The 21,292-nt window shown below is 52.5% G+C and overlaps 2 protein-coding genes across 5 annotated transcripts in view; one reads left to right on the top strand and one right to left on the bottom strand.

Annotated features, from left to right (window-relative positions):
* TK1 (thymidine kinase 1) lies at nt 1–10,585 on the bottom strand. 2 transcript variants are annotated; one of them, XM_010950704.3, is made up of 7 exons: nt 10,429–10,585; nt 10,302–10,333; nt 9,152–9,262; nt 6,700–6,793; nt 1,397–1,486; nt 977–1,096; nt 1–887 (listed from the first exon to the last, which is right to left on the bottom strand). In XM_010950704.3, exons 1-7 carry the CDS (start codon nt 10,492–10,494, stop codon nt 684–686), a joined length of 717 nt encoding a protein of 238 aa, XP_010949006.2. In that variant the 5' UTR covers nt 10,495–10,585; the 3' UTR covers nt 1–683. The 2 variants fall into 2 exon arrangements, with proteins under 2 accessions (XP_010949006.2, XP_045369479.2); XM_045513523.2 differs by lacking the exon at nt 9,152–9,262.
* Nucleotides 9,216–21,292, top strand: part of AFMID (arylformamidase) — an 18,831-nt gene continuing 6,754 nt past the window's right edge. For 2 of the 3 annotated variants that reach the window (XM_074343804.1, XM_010950706.3), the window contains exons 1-2: nt 10,823–10,880; nt 12,497–12,587. In XM_074343804.1, the coding sequence (XP_074199905.1) occupies nt 12,582–12,587 (6 nt within the window). In that variant the 5' untranslated portion in view covers nt 10,823–10,880; nt 12,497–12,581. Of the gene's footprint in view, nt 9,283–10,805; nt 10,881–12,496; nt 12,588–21,292 lie in introns of those variants that run through there. The other variant, XM_010950705.3, reaches the window with a different exon arrangement.

Genomic DNA, 21,292 nt, shown 5'->3' on the forward strand with positions numbered 1-21,292 from the left:
TGCTTTTGCTAACCAGTAAATTTTAATATTAGTTATTAATTTCACATGCTACAACAGAAAAAATCATAGCCCCTCCCCAAAAGACAAGCCCCTGGGATCTGAGCCCCAGCAGGGCACATAGGAGAAGCTGGAATCCTGGAGAAAACGATCACCAGAGCAAGAAGGGAAGCAAGAGAACACAAGTGCAGCCATCCCCAATGGGCTGGGAGCCTGTCCCAGGCAGAGGGACCAAGTCTTTGCGTGGGACGAGGCTGGGCGCCAAGCCAGAGGTGCGAGTGCATGGAGTTCCCAGTGAGAACAGAAACTCAGCAGCAAAGCCACAAAGAGGAAGAAGCCAGCAGCACTGGCCCTCACCCCAAGGGGGAGGGAGGGAGGGAGGGAGGTCTGCAGGGGCCAGACCCCGCACCACAGAGCAACCCAGCTCTGGCCTGTGAGCCACCCAGCAGCTGGGAAGGGAACTGAGAAAGGCCAGTGGGCAGGCAAGGAGGGAAACGTGGTGTGTGGACCACCGAGCCAGGAAAGGGTGCTGCAGCAGGCGGAAAGCTCCCCGTGCTGGTGAAACCTTACCCCCAACCCCAGCTTCCTCCACAGAGGCCGCATAGCACACAGGGGGCAGGTGTACGGCAGGGGGCGGCAGCAGGCCCCGGGGCAGGTGGCTGGTCCCAGGTAGGGGATCCAGCACCTCAGTTGGCCGGGCCGCACTGCAGGATCTGATGAGGGGCAAACAGCTTCCGGGCTCCCGGGGCCTCCCCGGGTCTCCCCAGCACCGGGCAGTTCTCTTTGTTCTCCGTGCCGTCCAGCCAGGCAGGCTGCCCCGATGATGCCTTCTTGAAGTAGCAGAGGCGGCACACAGAGTGGTACTTGTCTGCTCCTCCGATCACCTCGACCTGGCCATGGGACACGAGGCACCTGGACTGAGCGGGGACGTGGCACCCCCGGCTGCACCCGCCCCCAGGAGAAGGCAAGGAGGGGCTACCTCTTTCTCCACGCCCAGCCTCTTGGTGTAGGCAGCTTCCCGGAAGCACTCCATGCACACGGCCGTCAGCTTCACCACGCTCTCAGCCAGGGGCACCAGGTTCAGAATGGTCCCGAAAGCCTGCGTTCCCACAGAAAGACTGGTGTACACCCACCTCCAGAGGTGGGCTTTTCCTTGAAACCCTCTGACTTACAGCACTGACACCAGGAAGCGAGGCCTTGACCTCGCCTATCCCTCAGTACCACAGCCCACAGCAGGTGGACCCAGTCTGGGGCAAACCAGGGGTCAGGATCCGGCTCACCTGAGTGCCTGGGGTTGGGCACGACACAGTTTGAGCAGCTCCAAGTGCTCCCAGAGCCAAGCCACAGGCCCCTTCCCGCCTCCAGGGTTCAACCAAGGGCCAGGCCAGACAGCCCTTACCTTCCTCTGGAAGGTCCCATCCAGTGCAGCCACAATCACAGTCTTCCCGGCGTTGGCCATGGCCTCGCTAAACTCCACGATGTCGGGGAACTAGGAGGGGCGAGAGGAGGAGGGTGAGTGTCCACCCTGGGCAGAGCTTCTGGGGCCACGGAGAACTCACTGCCAGACCCGACAGTCCCAGCCACCAGCATCGATCAGCGTGGCGCACGAGCACAGGGTGGCCCCAAGCCTCCCACCCAGCACACAGCCTGCATATCCCCTGTCCAGGTGGTCCACCACTCCACCAGCTTTCCACGACAACACCAGGTCCTGCTCCGTGCGAGCACCTGGACCTGTCACCAGGATGCCAGCCCGGCTGGAGAAACGTCTACCACCGCAGGGGTCAAACGCTCCGACCAGAGGCTGCCTTGGGCTTGAACCATGCTCTTGGCTGGACCCATTAGCTGTGTGACTTTGGCAATGACTACGTTCCTGAGTCTAAGAAAAGGCAAGGAAGGCCCTTGGTGTTTAAGGATTAAAGACCCTCAAATAATTTCTTACATGTGCTATGTGGCCGATAGGCAGGCTTTGTGTGTTTGCCCCCCACCTTAAACATAACATGCTGTGTGATGCCCTGAGAGGAGGCTGGGGTTCCACTGGCCCTTAAGGGACAGGACGGCACAGCACAGCCTTCTAAATACGGGGCCTGCAGAGAGGTCACTTCCTTGGTAAGTCAGATTTTATTCCAGCCGGACCCCCTGACCCAGAGGCTCCACACGACCACACGCACAGCTCTGCTGTTTCTCTAAAGGAGTCATCACAGGTCACAGAAATTCAGCCCACAGCCCCGCCGCCGTGCTCACAAACAGCTGTTGTCTAGACATTGCCAGGTAGCCCCTGGGTGGGGGCGGGGACAGAACCGGCATGAGCATCCCTATGCCTCACCCTCCCTGTCGAGGCCCCGTCAGGACACGGGTCCTTCCACATCAGCGCTGGGGGGCCTTGGAGGGTCCTTGGCCCCGCCCACCTCAGCAATGCCCACAGTCAGAGAGCTCACCTCTTCCACCCAAACTTTGTCCCCTGTCCACATGCACCCACCCCCAACCAGAAACACTGCACCCTGGACCCCGCAGGGGCTCCTGGGTGACCACAGGTAAGGACAGAGCTGCCTGGGTTGTCTGCACATCTCGAGATGCCCACTGGTAACCATGGTGTTACTGGCATTAGTTTTTATTGCCATTCGTGTTTTAGGTCACATTATGGGTTGAATTATGTCCCCTCCTGCCCCTCAAATCCATATGTTGAAACCCTAACTCCCAACACCCAGAATGTGGCCTTCTTTGGAGAGGGTCTTTGCAGAGGTCGTCCAGGGAAAGCAGGCCAGTAGGATGGGCCCTAATCCAGTAGGACTGGTGTCCTTGTAAAAAGGGGAAGTTTGGACGGAGACCCACACAGGGAAAGATGATGTGAAGTCACAGGGAGCAGACAGCCACCTGCACGCCAAGGGGATGGGCCTGGAACAGCCTCGGGGGCCCCACGCACCCACACCTTGATCTCGGGCTCCCAGACTCAAGGGCCGAAGGAATTGAATGTCCGGGGTTTAAAGCACCCAGTCTGTGGTACGTGTTACAGCAGCCACGGGGCCCTCATGCAGGGTACGTTTAAAATGGAGCTGCAGAGCACTTAGTAAATGTAGGGTTTTCCCGGCAGACAAAGATGACTGCAACACGGGATCCGGGTAGAAAAGTAACAGGAGGGGTTTCCTGGTGGGGACACGTCTGGCTGCTTGGTTCCTCTGCTGGTTCAACGCCTTGGCTGACCTGCCGAGAGCCACTTCCTGAAGGAGGTTTGATGGGGGAGAGAACAAAAGGGGGGGGCAAGGGAGAAGTTTCACCCTCGTCATCATCTTGCCAAGGGCTGGCGGCCATGACACGCGGGGAAACCATGCGCCCCGGCTGAGGCCACGGAGGACAGGAATGTGACCGCGTGAAACATTCCACCGCGAGTGGCGACAGCGACATGAAACGCACAGACGAAACCCAAAGGCAAATAAACAGGAAGAAATAGCTACAGCGTGTGACAAAGGGGCTCTGGTTTTTTCCCGTCTGACAGAGGAGACAGAATCCAAGAGAAGAAGGCAGTTTACAAAAGGAGAAACACGGAGGAAGATGGGAGCCGCCGGGCCAGGACAGACACTCGGGCAGGACAGGAAGTGTGCGCGCCACTCTGCCCTGGCTGGGGATTTCTGCAAAGACCCAGCTGTCTCTCCCCGGCCCTCGCCCCTGCCTTCCCGGGTTCTCCTCAAGCAGAGGAGCGCCCTCCAGCGGTCCCAGACCCTCCCGGGGTTAACTCTTTCCAGCCAGCCTGGCTGAAGCCCCAGGCCTCCTGGACACCCCTGAGACACACTCGGAATCACACTTTCCTTTTGACCAATTTCTGACCCATAAAGCAGCGTCCCCCCCCCCCGTTAGCTCTACCCCTCACGCTGCCTTTCTCCTCCAGCTGCCCCCACCCCACCTGTGACAGATTTCTCTTCCAGAACTAGAATTGTGAGGGTGAGGTGCTGGCTGTATCCCCAGCACCTGGAACCCTGCTGCCCAGTGGCACAAGCTCAGAAAATACTTATCGAATGAATGAATGAATGAGATCAGCCCCTCAACCGGTGATTCCATTTAGTAGACAAACCCCAGTACACCAGACGACAGCCCAGGATGCCCGCACACATGTCCCTCACAGCCTTTAAGGGCCACACCCAAGGGGCCTGCTTGTGTAAGACATGGTACATTCATAAGGGTAAGTAGCTGACATGGAAAATGGTCACACGTGTGGTGTCAGCCCGATCTATAAATATATGTATGTATGGAGACTAGAAGGGTTAAACCAACATGTCACACGGGGTTTGTTTGTTTTTCTGGGCAGTGAAAGGGAAGGGCCGTCCGGCAGCAGGAGCTGGCCTCGCTCATAGCTGGGCCTTGCTGTTTCTCTGTTGAACAGAATCAATTTCACGGAACACGAGCTCCCAGTGAGGCCACTCCGTGACTCTGACGGTTGAGACAAAAACCAGACACCCCGCAAGCACATCTGAGCACGGATGGAACGTGAACACCATGTGGGCTACGACGCACCAGACGTCCCCTCTCCTGGCTAAGAGGAGCGACCAATGCTGCTTTACCAGCCTGGCCCTGCCCTCCCTCTGGGCCACCCTCCCTGTAGGTAAGGTTTAAGATGTGGGTCAGAATCATCGCCCTTCCCGGGACACCGAATCAAGAGCCAGAACAGCCTCCTAAAACCCTCCCCGGAAGGACCCAACACAGCCCCCATCCTAGTACCCAGACCCTCGCCAGACCCCTCACCCACACCCCCAGGCCCCTTGGTGTGCGTCTCCCTGTAACAACAGTCCCAGTTCCGGGGCCGTTCCTGGTGGTCTCTGGACCACAGCGATCAATCGTGGACTTTCTTTCTTCTTTGATGTAGTCCTAACTTTCCCTAGATTACACCTGTTATTACCTGTGCGATAAAACCAGCACTCGGGGTGACACTGCGGGGCCAGCGTGCCTGAGAGCCAGGCGCCCACCTCCCACCGCACCTCAGCTTGCAGCCTGGGGTCTTTGGACACACCTCTCCCAACCATCCCCTGCAATGGGGAAAGATGAAGGGAGGGAGGGGCAGTCCTTTTGTTGGGTCCTGTGTTGAGGGGTGGCCCCCCAGACCCCAGAACTTCTTACAAAGCAAGACCCACAGGGGTGAGGGCAGAACAGAGACTGGTGATGTTTCCACGGTGGGTTTAATAGACATTTGTTGTGAGAACCCAAGTTCTACTTGCTGGCCAGGGAGAAAGGAGACACAGAAACAGGGAACAGAATTGTGGGGCAGGTGGCCCGCTGGGTCCTGACCTAGGGCACCTGGTTATTGACCAAGGAGAATTAAGAAGAGGAAGGTCCCTGCCAAGGTGCCCGGTTCAGCCCCACAAACACATTTTACACACAGCCAGGGAGCAGAGCTGTGAGCCACCCATCGCTCTGGGTCTGAAGGAAGGGAGGGCCTCCACAGAGCTCACAATCCTTGTTCTGAGACTGTCCCCAGAGCCTTTCCGAGCCCACAGTCTAGAAGAGAAAGGAAGAGCCATAGCCGGTTCCCACCCTGAGCTCACCTCCTAGCCCCAAGTCCCTCCACCACACAGCCAAGGGAGAAAACAGAAAGGTGTGCACGTGTGTGTGCGAAGATACCAGGTAAGACGCAGCTGTGCCCGGAAGCATCTCCAAGGGTCGGAAATGGAAGGTGGGCGAGCAGGCCCGGGCGGCGGGGAGTCGGTCTCCACCGGGCACACTTGAGAAGATGCACCCCGCATGGGGGTAGAAGACCCTCAGCCTCCAGCAGTGGGAGCGGAGCCTGGGCCCGGGCTGTCCCTGTCGTATAGTCCAGCCCTGGAAACATGAAGCCCCTTTGGAGCAAGTTCTAGCTTTCTACATTCAGGACGCACTTGCAGAAACAAAACATTCCAAAGCGCCGGAGAGAAAACTAATGCCCCGAAAGACAACCTGTCAGCGCAGCCAGAGGACGCGCGCTCGCTCCTGGGGACATGGACGCAGAGGGAGCCAGGAATGCCTGGAAAACGAGGTTTCCAGAAAGACAACGGAAGGAACAGGACCGACTCAAAACCAGTAAATTGTTCAATAAGCCACACCCAACACGAGACAGGATAAATAAAAATAAGACCCCGGGATGCACTGTTCTGAGACAGAGCAGATCAGCTCCCTGCCCGGGAAAGCGACTGCCTGGCTGGGGCAGCCTTCTCCCAGACTGTAAGGAGGGCTGTTGCTTTTCCAAAGCAACAAGGAAACGGTCAACTGCCACTTGCTGCCCAGCTGAAACTGGAAAACGAAATAAAGCCATTTTCATATCAAGACTGGGAGCGCTTCCCACCGACACATCCTGGCTACAAGAACTACTAAAGGATGTATTTCAGCAGGAGGAAAAATACACCCACAAAGAACAAGCAGGAAGCAACAACGAGCCAAACAAAACCAAACCCTCCCAATACACCAGTGTTGAGAAATCACATTTTTTGTTCACTGTAAGCATATATATATATATACATACACACACATATATATATTTTTTAAAGTACAATAAATCCCATGTAACAGTAACGCAGTAGCAAGGGGAATTCAAAGGGTGTTCAGACGCTAGTTCAAGTGAGTTAACATAACAATGTTTACCTTAAAGAAAGATCAGAACCAGAACCAATAACGTCCAAACCAGCATAGGAAAGAAGGGGAGTTAGAGGGGTTCGAAATCAGTGATGCCAGGACAAGTCAACTTACAAACTGCCCTTCGTCGATGCCTATGACAGCCACGCCCAGAGCCTCGGGGACCACATCCCGGAGCAGGCAGGCTGGCAGCGCCTCCATGGTGTTCCTGGGGACAGAAAGCCAGAGAGACAGCGTGAGCCAGGCAAGGGAGCCCAAGGAGGCCAGGAACGGGGCTGAGGGGCCAGGGAACAGCTCTCATGAGCACCCCTCTACCTGCAAAGCAGGCTGTGGTGTCGGTCCAGAGCTTTGAGAAGTTAGTGCCCGTGGGAAGGCATCGGGGGAGAATAAAGGCCTTTGTTCGGAAAGCCAGTTATTCAGCAAGAGCTATTTCACTTCACGCTTTGGACTGGAAATGAGCAATGCCCGATGTAAAGCTCCACCCAGAGGCACAAGCTCTCCTCCGCTCTGCAGAGACTGTGTGTGCGCGTGTGTGTGTGGCAGGGCGCAGACAGGGTGGCACTTCATCAGGCACAGTGCCCAAGGCCCGACATGCCTTAGGGGCCGACAGAAGGTTTTAATTTATTTAAAAAATCAGAATAAATGTAACTCTGCCTGGATTCTACTTGTCCTTATATCAGTGCAGCCATAAAGTATAATTTTTAATCTTTTTCTTTTTATAGAGGAAGGGGCCCGCAAAGGCAGAAAGTCCCCAGGGCCCATGGAAGTCCCACCACGCCCCCAGACACACCACTAGCACCAGACTCTAAGCCAGGGGGCCCTGCCGGCCCAGCAGGGAGAGGAGCCGCGAACACCACCCAGCAGTGCAGTGACCTCGAATTCCCTCCATTTGACTTCTCGGGCTGATTAAAGGATTTCTGTAAGATCATAGAGCTATTGACTGGCAGAGTCAGGATTCAAATCCGCATTCATACTGCTGCCTCGTGTGTCCTGGGGGGAGCTTCCTACCCAGCAGCGCCTGAAAGTGAAAGGCCATGTGTGGGAGCGTTCCAGGGCGCTCGGGGACACGTGGAGCCCACCCTGCCCCACGGCCTTTGGGAAGAGGAATACAGTTCTTTGTCCTCTGTCTGTTTAAGCAGTTTCTATGTTTTTCTATAATGTTATTTTCTTCTGTTTCCATTTCTGCCTGCTTCTCTGAATTAGCCTTCCAAGGAGCTAGGAGTTTGCTGAAGGCCCCGCAGTATGCAGCTACGTGTGGATACAGAACTTTACAACTACTGCTTCGTTGTTCTTTGGCCATAATCCTGTTTCAAGGTCTGGGATGAGCAGGAAACTGTTTCCTGTGTTTAAGAGTCCCCATCGTTCCCCAGAGAAAACCAGAGAGCAGGCAAGGCAGCGGCTGGTTCTGGCGTCTCTGGAGCTCTGTCCCTCCTGCCGAGCGCTCAGCCCCACTGCGGCTTGTCCAGGCCTCTGCAGCCCATGTTAGAGGATTTTGACATTGGGACAGAACTTGGATTCCACCCCATCTGCCCGACTCCAGAAGCTGCACCTCTAATCACTGCATTGTTGCCTCTTCTGCCTTCGCTGTCCACCCCTGACACTCCCCACTGCGCATCGGACACCTGTGTTCGAGGGATAAAGAAGCAAACATGGGGATGCAAATGACTTGCATGAGACGTGTCTGGGAAACGTCACTCAACATTTAACTTAACTCCAAGTCCTGGGCCCTCTCTGCCTTACCACCTGCCTGGCTGCAGAAACCCCCACGCTCCCACCCTGAAGCCACACACAGCACAGCCATGATGCTGGGGGCTCACGTGGATTAGTCGGGAGGCTGAGAAAAGGGTCTCAGGCTCTGAAACATCAGGCCCCAATCCGCTGCAAGGAATGTCAGGAGTGGTACCAAATTTAACCTCCCAGCCTCAGGCTGCAGGCTGAAATGTCCACAGGGCACAGGCGGGTAAACGTGAAAGCGGATGCAGCGAGACCACGAGATGAAGGAGTCAGCGAGGACAAGCCAACCAAAAACTTAAATAAAAATCAGTAGGTCTAGCGAGGGCTTCTCAACCGTGGCTAGACACTAGTGACATTTGGGGCTGGACCATTCTTTATTGTGGGGCTGTCCCGTGCACTATAGGATGTCTGACAGCATCCCTGCCCTCTGGGGCTGGACCATTCTTTGTTGTGGGGCTGTCCCGTGCACTGTAGGATGTCTGACGGCATCCCTGCCCTCTGCCCACTAGATGCCAGCATGCCCTCCCCTCCTCCAGCTGTGAAAACTGAAAAACATTTCCAGACATTGCCAAATGTACTCTAGCAGGCAAAACGGTCTCCAGTGATCCAGTTAAGAATCACTGGGCTAGAGCCACATGAAAGTCCAAGTTCTAGGAGACCTGGCCCAGTAACCTGGAAAGTTTGTGGATTTTAAGGACTCGCTGCCAGGCAACAGCACTATTAACCATCCTCTCTCAAGAGCTCTGAGAGCACAGTATGTTCTGTGCCCTGGGAATTTCACCGGGCTTCTCACAAAAGGTGTGGGGACAGGACGGAAGGGGCAGGGACTGACCGGTCGTGCGTGGAGAAGTTGTTGCTGTACCGCGTGTCTTTGGCATATTTGATCACCAGGCACTTGTACTGGGCAATTTGGAAGCGACGGACCCGTCTCATCAGCTCAGTGCTGCAAGAGCAGAGCGCCAGGTGAGGCCCCCGGCATGAGAGTGGGTGAGAAGACCCCATCAGCCCAAGGCAGGCCCCCACTGCCTTCTAGGGGTGTACAGCCTGAGCCCCACCAAGGGATAGAAAGCCGCCAGGGCAGGGTGTGGAAAGGACCCGTGAGGACAGAAAGGGCCCACAGTAAGAGTTCACAGACTAGGCTTAAGAAGGAGGAACACGTCTGGGCTGGAAGTCGTTCTGTATGGGGAGGGTGGTAAGGAAGGGCCCTCAGGTGATCCAGGGAAGGTCTGGAGGAGTGACTTTCTCAGGGGCATGGTAGGTTGGGGGGAGGAAAAGACCACATGCAAAGGAGGAGGTCCAGATCCCATTCCAAAGTAATCTCATCTCTGAATTAACTTCACAAAACCTTTTGGTACCACAAAGAAAGGGCTTTGTCTCTGGGTCCAAGAGTCCACCCTAAGCCTCACCCTCAAGGGAAGGGATTTGGGCTGGAGTGATCCCCCAGGGCCATACAGGAAGGAGCCTGGGGAGTCACTGGGGGCCCCCTGGCCCCACCTCTGCCTGGGACTGGCTCCATCACTTCGAGGAAGCAAAGGCCCCACTTGACTCTTCAGTGTGGAAAGTAACTACCTGTCCTGGGCCACCTAAGGAAACAGTCACCCCAGAAGGAGGCCACAGATAGAGCAGGGCACACAGGTCTGGCCCACCGTGGTCGCCCCCTTCAGAGAAGACTTCTGTGAGGGGCTAAACTGTAAACACCTGTCACCAGCTCCTGGAAGGAGTGGTGGCTGAATGACCCCAAGGGGAGGCAGGTTTGACCCGGGCGGGAAGGGGAGGAGCTCCTCCTCCAGGAGGGATTCCGGGAAGGAGCGGCATCCTCGCGGGGACGCGGGGGTCGGGCAGTGGGGGCTGTTCTAGAGGGGGTCTCTGAGAGGCGGAAGGCTCCGGGTAGAGGGCGCCAGGGGAGGAGGACGGCGTCCTGAGGGTTGGAGGAGGTGGGAGAGAAGGAAGTCCCGGCCTACCCCCCGTCCCGCGGCCATTACCTTTTTCCTGAAAACATGGGTCCGAGAATCACCTAGGAGAGAGGGAGGGGACACTTAGAGGCCTGGTGGGCACGGCCACCCGGACCCCGGGCCCCGGGCACGACCCCGCCCCGCCTCGCGCCCGCACCTGGATCTGCCCCCGGGTCTTGCTGGGGGAGCCGGGAAGCACGTTGGGCAGGTTGATGCAGCTCATAGTGCCTCCTGGGAGACCGCGAACCGGAGACTCTCCACCGCCGCCTCCCCGCAAGCTTGCGCGGGTTTCCGCGCCACGATTCTTTATCCCCGGCGCTCGGGCCAATCGGGAGCCGCAGCCACCGTCCCGGAGCCAATCACCGCGCGGTCACGGGACCGGCGGGAGATTTGACCTCAGCCCGCCCCCTCGTGGGAGGCACCGGGAACGCGCGCCCGGCTCGTACGCCGGGGCGGTGGACAAGGCTCAGCGGGGCGGGGCCTGGCGGGAGCCCCGCCCTCCGGTATTTAAAGAGCCGGCCTTGCACCTCTCAGAAGGTACGCAGCGGGATGGATGTTCCGGGCGGAGGCGGCGGACGCGGGGCTCCTTGGAGGAAAATGTCTAAAGAGGTAGGCGGATTTGTGGGAGCGGCTAGGGCCGAGGTGTAGCTCAGGGATTAGACGGGAGTTCTAAGAAAAGTTGAGAACCGCTCCTGTGGGCGCCGTTAGGAGCCTGCTGTGGGCCATTCCCGAGAGCTTTAGCACTGTGATTTGTTTTACTTTTCGCTTCAGGCTGGTTTTCCTAGCCTGGTTTTAAGAGTAGAAAAAAATGAATCCCTGGCTGTGTTAATATCCATAAACCCAGCAGCGTTTGGGGTCGAAGTTCCCGACCTTAATCTGCGGTTATGCAATGTGTGTAGCGGATGTGTCAGGAGCTGAAGGAGGCAGAAAGGCTGGAATTTACCGCGGCGTGGTCGTGAGGGTTAGATACAGCCTATGCAAAGCACTGTTAAGATTATCATTCAATTATGATTTCCTAACTATTTTTCCTACATTTTAGGCAGTGGTTCTTTTTCTTGTCATGGACACACTAAGAATCTGATGACAGTTATGGATACTGCCCCCAAGAAATTCCATCCTCTGTCTCTGTTTCTCACACACACACACACAAACCTGTAGTATGAGAGCACTCTCAGAAACCCATTACATTACCATTATCATAAATTATAGCAATAAAGATGTTAATGATAGAGGTCACAGGGTGGGCCAGGTATCCTACAGGTACGGATTATATAGACCCAAAGACCCTTGGCCAAGAACCCTGCTCAGTGGGTAGAGGAGGTAACCCACATTTGCGTGGTTAGCTTTACTTCATTTACATGCCTTATATCTTTCAACCTTGTGAGGCTACTATTACAATACCCACTATAAGGAAGCAGGAACTGACTGTAGGTTAAGTGCCCCAGGGTAAAAGGGATAGAGCTTGGCTGGCACTGAGCCCATCTGACTCCAGAGCCCAAGACCTTTCCATGAGGCCACCCTGTCTTCAGATCTCCCAGTCCAGCCTTCACCTGTTTGTTTTGTTTTGTTTTGTTTTGCCTTTGATCTCTTTCTGCAAAACCTGGTTCCTCGCTACTTTCTGCATTAAGTCTGAACATCGTAGCTTGACATCCAAGACCCTCCACCCTACAGCCCTAGCTTCCCAGCCTCACCTCTGTGTTTCAACAATCTGGCTGGTCAACATTTCCTAGCTGACCTTTGATTCCTTCCTCTTCACCACTGTGCCTCTGACTGCTGTGTCCTCTTGCCGTCAGAATTGTACCCTCTCAGGGAAGATCAGCTCCACGCCACTTTCTCTGCAGTGGCCACACCAGCTCCCTGGCCTCCCATGGTCTTAACTGCTATAGAAGTGGTACCCTTGGTGGCATTCACTGGGACACATTTACAGGACCTCATCTCCCCTTTAAGGCTGTCCTCTTAAAGGCACAGTCACTGCTCTAGACCATGAAACTGATGGCATCTGCAATGTTGTATCTGAAACATGTAATTAATTAGTTGGGGGGAAAGTGGGGAGTGGGTTGTTAGGTTGGAGACTGGAGGGAAGGAAGCTGAGGGCATCTGTGAGAAGCTGAGATATTGGGGAGGGACTTCTCCAGGCTGAGAGGAGCATCCAGTCATGCAGAGGGGCGGGGGCACTATGCGTGGAGGTCAAAGGTCTCAAGGAACCTTGTGTCTGTGTCCCGTAGGAGCTGGAGAATCAGTACTCCCCCAGCAGATGGGTCGTCCGACGGGGAGCAGAGGAGGCCATGAGGACCTACTCACAGATAGGAGATGAGGGTACCAGGGGACCTCTCTGTGGCTGCTTCGGGTGGACTTTAGCACGTGGCAGTGGTTCAAAATGCTGCGGGATGGAGGAGGAGTCGCAGCGCCCCAGCCTCTCGGGGAAGTTCCCAAAGTCCAGACACTGCATCTGAGGAGGGAGCCAGGCACCCAGGAGCCCTTGCTGCCAGACAGGGGCAGGCAACCATGCTCCACTTCCCCTCCTGCTCAGCCAACCAGCCAGCTGTGCCCAGGCCCTAAGGCCACACTGGCACAGGGATGCGGAGTGAAAAAAGGAAGGCCCCCACCTCAGTTGCTGAACGTGGGATGTTGTCACTATTTACAAAAAGCAACCCCCCCCCTTTTTGTTTTTAAAGAAACCAGGACTTGGGAATCTGTAGGCTAGTGAAGTCTCAAGGTTAATTCCCATCCCTGCCCCATGTCTTTAGAGCGTTGTACCACCGCTGAGTTGGGCACGTGGGCTCCCTGGGGGAAGTGTGGGTGAAGACGCAGCCAGCCTCTCCTCCAAGGAGGGAAAACTGGGTGTTGGCAAATGCCTTGTTTCGGCAGACTGAGCGGAGCTCCTGCCTGGGTTGGTGGTTGTCTTCACTGAGATAGCCCAGCAGGAGGAACAGGCTTGTGGGGGTTTGTTCCATTATGTTTCAGCATCTTCCCTGTCCCAATAGGGGATGGAGCTGTGTCCTGGGGCCCGCTGTGCTCAGCTCTGTGCCAAGTATGTCTCTGTGTGCTCAGTATATATTTGAGTGTGCGATGAAGCCTTCATGAGCTGGTAAAACCTGTTTGTCTATCATAATTGTCTTGAGGGATAAAAGAGCTGACCCCATAGAGAAAGCGAGACACTCAGAGGAAGAAAGAGTGGCGAGCGTGCTGCCCTCGGAGGCTCTCTTTAGCAGTTGCTCCCAAGAAGCCCTCTAGACAGCTTTACCTTCATGTCCCACCTCCCTTCCAATTTTTGATGCTACAGCTGGCACAGAGGTGCCACAGGTGCATCTGACCCATTTTATCAGTGAAGCAGATGAATGTCATAACAGAGGGGCAGTAGGGCCAGGTGAGTGAGCAGAGCCATGCGTGGATGGGTTGGAGCCTGTCTCTATTGGAGATGTTGACATTTTGTTTGTCACGGACTTTTTGGTGTTAATTTTTGGGACGGGTATAGCTCAGTGGTAGAACGTGCACAAAGTCCTGGGATCAAGCCCCAGCACCTCCATTTAAATAAAGAAATAAACCTAATTACCCCCCCCAAAATACTGCTTTTAAATGAGATGTATCTTTGTATTGGTCAGGTCAGGCTGCCGTAACAAAATCCCGTAGGCTGAGTGATGTGAGCAATAGGAGTCTCTTCCTCATAGTTCTGGAGGCTGAGAGACCAAGATCGAGGTACCAGCTGATTTGGTTCCATGGTGAGGGTCCTCTTCCTGGCTTGCAGACAGACTCCTTGTCCCTGCATCCTCACATGGCAGAAAGAGAGAAAAAGAAACGCTCTTTCTTTTTCTTCTTATAAGGCTACTAATCACATCACAAGGGCTTCACCCTCATGATCTCAGCTAAACTAAACTACCTCCCAAAGTCACCACCTCCAAATATCACCCCATTAGGGTATGAATTTGGCAGAGGGGCACAAACATAGAGCCCATAAGGACCCTCATTACTGAGTTTCTGGTGCCCCCCTCCCCATGCTGTGCCTGGGGCAAGTGCCTCACTCGCCTCACCCTAGTCCAGGCCTTCCTTGATGAGGTTAAATAACTTACCCAAGCTCACACAGCAAGTGACAGTCACCACTTGCCCGAGCTGAGCGTCCAGGGGAGAGTGGAGCAGGCTGACGAGGGGTGATGATGGTCAGGTGGCATCGATGAGTGCCCACCAGCTAGCCTCTCCTAGTGGGGTTCCCCAGATGTCATCAGTGCTGCCTGGGGACTTGCGGGTCACCTCACTGGAATCAAACTCAGGAGCTGGCGATGTAAAGTGGAAAAAATGAAAAACTCTCCTGCCAACCCAGAAAACCTCTCCACAAAGGTAGAAGAGAAAGATAACATGATTTTCTACTGAGTAAGGATGAAGCCAAACTGTGATGTGTATCACAGACAAGCCGCTAAGGAGAATGCAAAACCAGAAAGAAGCCTCTCTTTCACACAGCCAGGGATGTATCACTATTGCATACCTGCTCTCGAGATGGATACCTGCACTCGAGCAAGAGGACCTGAAGTCACCATCTGCTGCAGTAGTCCATCCTAAATCCACCAGGTAATTAAGGTGGCCATCTGTGTTTGCAAGTTGCCTTTATCCAGAGGAAAATGAAAAATTCCCATAATCCTTAAGGCAAGAGATCGTTTTGCAGCTTGGAGCCAGGTGCCTACAGAAGTTAGGGTCCCGCCCCCCTACAGAATCTGGGTTATCTCCCCGGGTGATTACATTTCAAAGAGATGAGTCCCAGGTCCTTGAGAAAAGCATTCCTAGGTTGTACAACTGGCAAGAGACTCATTGAGCTTTTTAAAATATTTACATACATCCCAAAGGGATAGAGAAAGGATTTATGGTGAAAAGTTTCCTAAAAATAAATGCTCTAGGAAAAGGGAGGTGGGTATACTCTCTTTTCCTTTTTTTTTTTTTTTTTAACGGGGTGGGGGGAGGATTGAAATTGTTTCTCTTGTGATTTGTATTTATCCTTCCAGCGGCAACCTGTAACTTGCAGTGGGGGCTGTCCTCTTCCAGTGAGTGGATCACTCTTACTCGCCATCAAGGCTGGGCACCAGGGGACGGCTGGCTAAGCATGGGCAGAGAGCAGAGGGTGATTTGAAGAACTACTTCCGCTACCAGTAGCTTTTAAATTTGTTTTACCAGGATTCTCAGTGAAAATACATTGTGCAAGAAACTAAATGAGGTGTATGTAAAACCCCCGGGCTCGGGTGCTGTTCCAAACTCCCAGTCCCCCAAACCACGCCTCCCCCAGGAGGACCAATCACCAACCAGGTGGGTGGGGCCTCGTGATTGACAGCCTCCGAGACTGACAGTGTCCCCGCGGGCCTCTCCTGCCTTAGGAGGCTGAGGTTGGGCTTTTTCCTCTCCACTAGAAAAACCAAGGGAAGAAAAAAAGACACGTAAAATACATGTCCTAATTGTGTTTTACTGGGGTAAAACACACATAGCATCAAATGTACCATTTTAACTATTTTAAAGTGTACAATTCAGCAGCATTTAGTATATTCAATGTGCAAATCATCACCTCTGTCTAGTTCCAGAACATTTTCATCACCCCAGAAGGAAGCCCCCCACCCATGAAGCAGTCACTCACTATTCCCCTCTCCTCCCAGCGTCTGGCAACCACTAACTCCTTTCTGTTCCTACGAATTTCCCTATCATGTACACTTCATAAAAGTGGGACATACCATGTGCAGCCTTTTGAGTTGGGCTGCCTTCCCTTGGCATACTGTTTTCAAGGTCCATCCATGTTGTAGCGAGTGTCAGTGCTTCTTTCCTTTTTATGGACGAATAATGTGGATGGACCACGTTTTGTTTATCCATTCGTCCATGGATGGACATTTGGGATGTTTCCACCTTTTGGCTATTGTAAATGGTACTGCGGTGAGCATTCATATGCAAGTCTTTGTTTGAAAGCCCTGATTTCTTAAGTTCAACAGACACATCCATTCTACCAAACTGCGTATATTCCAAATGTTTACTTTCACCTTTGTACTTAACTCGTCATGGACCAGCAGCAAACAGTGTGGGGCACCCAGTGTCCACAGACCCCATTGCAATAGCCCAGCTCTGCACTCTCTGAGGTGAGCTATTTTTAGGCAACAATTGTTTGTTGATTACAAAAGGAGGCATATGCTTATTGAAAGGGATTTTAGAAAATAAAACCAGTAATTCTGCCACCCATTGTTTACACTGTGATATGTTTTTTTCTAACCTTTTTTTTTTTCCTCCTAGGAGAAAGCATTCTGTATTCAGAGTGTGTAGTCCTGTTTTTTAATAGCATAAACAGCATTAAAAATTCTTTCTTAGAGACAGAAACTGCTATATAAAAAATAGGTAAGCGACAAGGATACATTGTACAGCACAGCAAAATGTAGCCATTGTTTTGTAATAACTTTAAATGGAGTATAACCTATAAAAATATTGAATCCCTGTGCTGTACACCTGAAACTAATACAATATTGTAAGTCATACTTCAATTTAAAAAATTCTTTCTAACCCCAAAGAGTTGAAAGTAAGTACTCAAACGAGGACACGTACATACATGTGCATAGCAGCATTACTCACAATTGCCAAAAGGTGGAACAGCCCAAATGTCCATCCACAGATGACCAGATAAACAAAATGTGTTAAGTCCATACAATGGAATCGTTTTCAGCCCTAATAAGGAATGAATGACTGATACATACTAGAGCACGGACGGACCTTGGAAACAGGATGCTCGGTGAAAGAAGCCAGGCACAAAAGGCCGCATGTGTATGGTTTTATTTATGTAAAATGTCCAAAATAGATAAATCCATAGAAACAGAAAGCAGTTAGTGGTTGCCAGGGGCTGGGGGTTAGTAAGGTATGGGGAGACAGGACTTAACGGGTGGGGGGTTTCCTTCTGGAGTGGTGTTTGCACAACATTGTGAATGTGCTCAAGGCCACTGAATTGTTCACTTTTAAAATGGTTAATTTTATGTTATGTGAATTTCACCTCCATAAATTATTTTGAATCTTTTGTATCACTCCCACTTCTGTCTGTCTATCCAGCTGCAAAGCCTCATGCCCCAGCAGGTGCAGGGGCACGGTGCCAGGTACTCAGAGGAAGCGGATGCTTTTGTCTTGTCTTTTGACCCCTCTCCGTCCACTCCTTCAGCCCCTGCCCCTCTGCTGGCTTCCTCTCCCTCCTGCGAAACTCAGTTTTTCTTTGACTTTGGTTGTCACAGATTTGGCTAAGAATTCACTGTGGCTGAGCCCCAGAGCCCACCCACCCCCTCAGCCTCCCCCAGCTTCACCCCTGGTCCCTATTTGTGCACTGCCCTGGAAATCCATCCTTCCCTCCTTCCATCCCAGCCCCTGGAAACCACTGATCTTTTCACCATCTCCAGTGCTTTGCCTTTTCCAGAGTGTCCTGCAGCTGGGGTCCTACTGTATGTAGCCTTTTCAGATCCTGCCTCATTTTTATACCACCTAACATGTTATTTGTAACTGCTTGTCTTCCTTACTAAGCGATAAGCCACACGTGGTTGGGATCGTTCATCAGTTCATCACTGTGATATTCCAAATACCTGGAGCAAAACAGGCACCAGGTTGCTGCTTACAGAGATATTTGTTTGCAAAATGAATGGAAAGACTGGGAGAGATTAGTTCTGAAACTGAAAGGGGCTGATGGGTACCAGCCTCCTTTTTTTTTTTTTTAATTGAAGTATAGTTGATTTACAATGTTGTGTTAGTTTCTGGTGTACAGTGTCGTGATTCAGTTCTATACACATATATATATTCTTTTCATTTTAAGTTATTACAAACTATTGAATGTAGTTCCCTGTGCTACACAGCAAGACCTTATTGGTTATCTGTTTTATATACAGTAATGTGTGTACATTAATCCCAAACTCATAATTTATCCCACCTCCCCACCTTTCCCCTTTGGTAACCATAAGCTTGTTTTCTATGTCTGTGAGTCTGTTTCTGTTTTGTAAATACGTTTGTTTGTATCATATTTTTAAGTTATCTTTTTCAAATTTTTTTATTGTAACTTTTTTTTTAATGGCATTGGACCCAGGACCTCGTGCACGCTGATCACGAGCTCTGCTGCTGAGTTGCACCCTGCCCCGTGTCATATTTTTAGATTCCGCATATAAGTGATATCACATGGTATTTGTCTCTCTCTGTCTGACTTACTTCACTTAGCATGATCATCTCTAAGTCCATCCATGTTGCTGTAAATGGCATTATTTCATTTTTTTTATCCCATTTTTACTTTTTAAAATCTCCTCTTAAATTGCTTCTACAGCATGTGATAAACCCTTGGTCATCGGCCTCCCAGGACTCCCTGGTCTCCCCGCCCCACACCTGCAGTGGTCTCTGGGGCTCTGGCCCCCGCATCCCCGAGTTGCTCTGACACAATGCTCAGTTACCTCCAGGGACCTGGGGTTTCTCTCGGGAAGAGCTGTGACACTTGAGATCGTGACTAATGGAAGCTGAATTTTTGCTTTCCCGAAAGAGGAAGTTTGTAATCAGGTCTATCCTGGGGCATCTGTTGAAGCCCTCCCGTGTCCCTGCCCTTAGGTGCGGGGCCTGAAGGGCTGGTGGGTTTCACGCTCTGGGGGAGGCACCATTCTCTGTCCCTGCAGCCCAGCCACCTCCAGGGAGAGGCGATTTCTGATTTCTGTCTCAGGGTCAGCTGGGTCTTTTCCTGTTAGAGGGAGACTCTTGTGCATGATGACGAGAATCCACAGCCACTTGGTTTTAACTGCTCTTCCACCTGGAACAGAGATGTCATCTTTTTTCTTCATTTTGGAACAATGTAAATCTAGTTGTTCCGCATACACTTTAGGAACTCTTGTGTTAATTAAATTACCCTTTGATGAGCCCTCGATGTTGATGACCTTGTCGGGCACAAACCTCTCTACACAGAGCTGGTGGGAGGGGAGTTGGCAGATCCCCGCTGAAGGCAGGGGGCATGGCCTCAAAATGACAAGGGAATGTCCCAGTTGATCCAGAAATCCCACTGCCGGGAGCACTGCCCCGGGATCCGTGCACACAGTGAAGCAATGTGTATACCAGGCCATTCACAGCAGGGTTGTTTGTGATGGCCAAGTCCAAATGCCCTTCAGCAGAGGACTGGCTCATCATTTATTGATCCATTCAGCGAATATTCATTCACGCTAGACATGTGCTGGCAACTCACCCGCATTCCCAGGGCAGATGAGTGAGCAGAGCTGACGAGTCCCTCCATCTGTGTATGGTTGCGATTCTCAGTGGGGCGGGGGAGATAGACACTAAACAGAAGGACTGGGTGAGTCACAGTCTGTTAGGAAGGGCAGGTGCTATGGGAGATACGGAGCAGGTGAGGGGGATGGCGGAGGCTGGGTGTGAGGGTGCTCAGGGTCAGCCCCTCAGAGAGGGCAAGCCGGGCAGCTCCAGGGCCATTAGGGGGAGGATGGGGGCTGGGATGGCCTGAATCTGTGTCTCCCCAAAATTCACATGTTGAAGCCCTAAGTCCTGGTATGGCTGTGTTTAGAGATAGGGCCCCTTAGGAGGTGATTAAAGCTAAATGAGGTCGTAAGTGTGGGGTCCTGATCCAGTGGGCTTATTAGATGAGATACCAGAGGGCTTGTCTCCCTGGAGCGGGGGAGCGCTCCTCTCAAGCACAAAGTGGCCACTTGAGCACGCAGCGAGAAGGCCACCTGTGGCCCAGAGGGAGGGCCCTCAGCTGCCCAGCCCTGCTGGCACCTCGATCCTGCCCTTCAGTGTCCAGAACTGTGAGAAACCAGCGTCTGCCGTTGCAGTCCCCCACGCTACGGCACCTTGTTACAGCGGCCCCTGCGACTGTGATGGGCGCCTCGGATGCATGGAGCCCCAGATCCACAGGGTTGAAGTGCTTTCCGTCTGGCTCACACCTGTGGTTGTGGGGAGTCCTAGTGAGAGCAGGAGAGCAGTGAGGGGCTGTCCCTGCTTCCAGGGGACAAGTGACAGGAGATCCACGGTGGTCTCAGTGTGGGTGGGAAGGAGACCCAGGATTCAGGACGAACGGGGAGGGAGCCAAGTGAATTTCCTGATGATCAGGTGTGGTTTTTTTGGTCTAAAAACTGGCATGACTGTTTAATAAGTTAATGTGCAGCCATAGGATGGAATAGTAAGTGTTAAAAAAAAAAAAAAGAATGAGGAAGCTGTCTACCATCTGATTGAGAAGGCTCTCCAAGAAATATTAAGTCAAACAGGCAGGGCAGAAAGGTATTTAATGTGCTGCCATTTGGATTAAAGGGAGGAAGATTGTGTCCATTCTAGTAACAGCCACCTTGGCAGCGGCAGGTGAACAAGGCCGAAGGCGGGAGTATCCCACGGAAAAGCCTATTGTGTATTTTTTTAAACCATATAAACATTATTATTTCTTTTAAAGAAAAATTAATTTGGCATTCACTTATTTTTTAAGTTAATGCTCAGCCCATAGCTTTCACAGATTAAATTCCCCTAAACTTTTAAACACAATTCACAAAATGGGACTAAATTCTTAAAAAACACTTCAGATTATAATCACAAATGCAATGCATTTGACTGGCTTAACAGAATCTTATGGGTCTAATCAAGTAAAACATATCTATTTAATCAATTTAGGGCTTTTTTTTTTTTGATGGAGGTACTGGGGAATTGAACCCAGGCCCTTGCTGCCTGCTAACCATGTGCTCTACCACTAAGCTATACTCTCCCCAAAACGTGTGTATTTAATCAGAGGTTGATTCGGTTCAGTGTGTCCCACAGCGTGGTCCACGCCCCGCGTGGCACGTGGGGGCAGGTGGAGCCTGTTCGGTGCTGATCCTTGCAGACGTCACACATCAGGCTCTGAGCCATTGGTCACTGGAAGCTTTAGGAGACGGGAAGCATCCCAGCACCCCTCCATGGGAGAGGGAGTGGGAACCCACACATCACAGCCCGCCTCCTGCCTCTCCTAGGAAGCCTCCCCCTGGCCTTATTCCCTCACTCAAGGGCGAGGTGTTGGTAGGCAGGGCCGTGTGATGGCA

Source organism: Camelus bactrianus, chromosome 16 (genome assembly GCF_048773025.1).
Source record: "Camelus bactrianus isolate YW-2024 breed Bactrian camel chromosome 16, ASM4877302v1, whole genome shotgun sequence".
NCBI lineage: Eukaryota > Metazoa > Chordata > Mammalia > Artiodactyla > Camelidae > Camelus > Camelus bactrianus.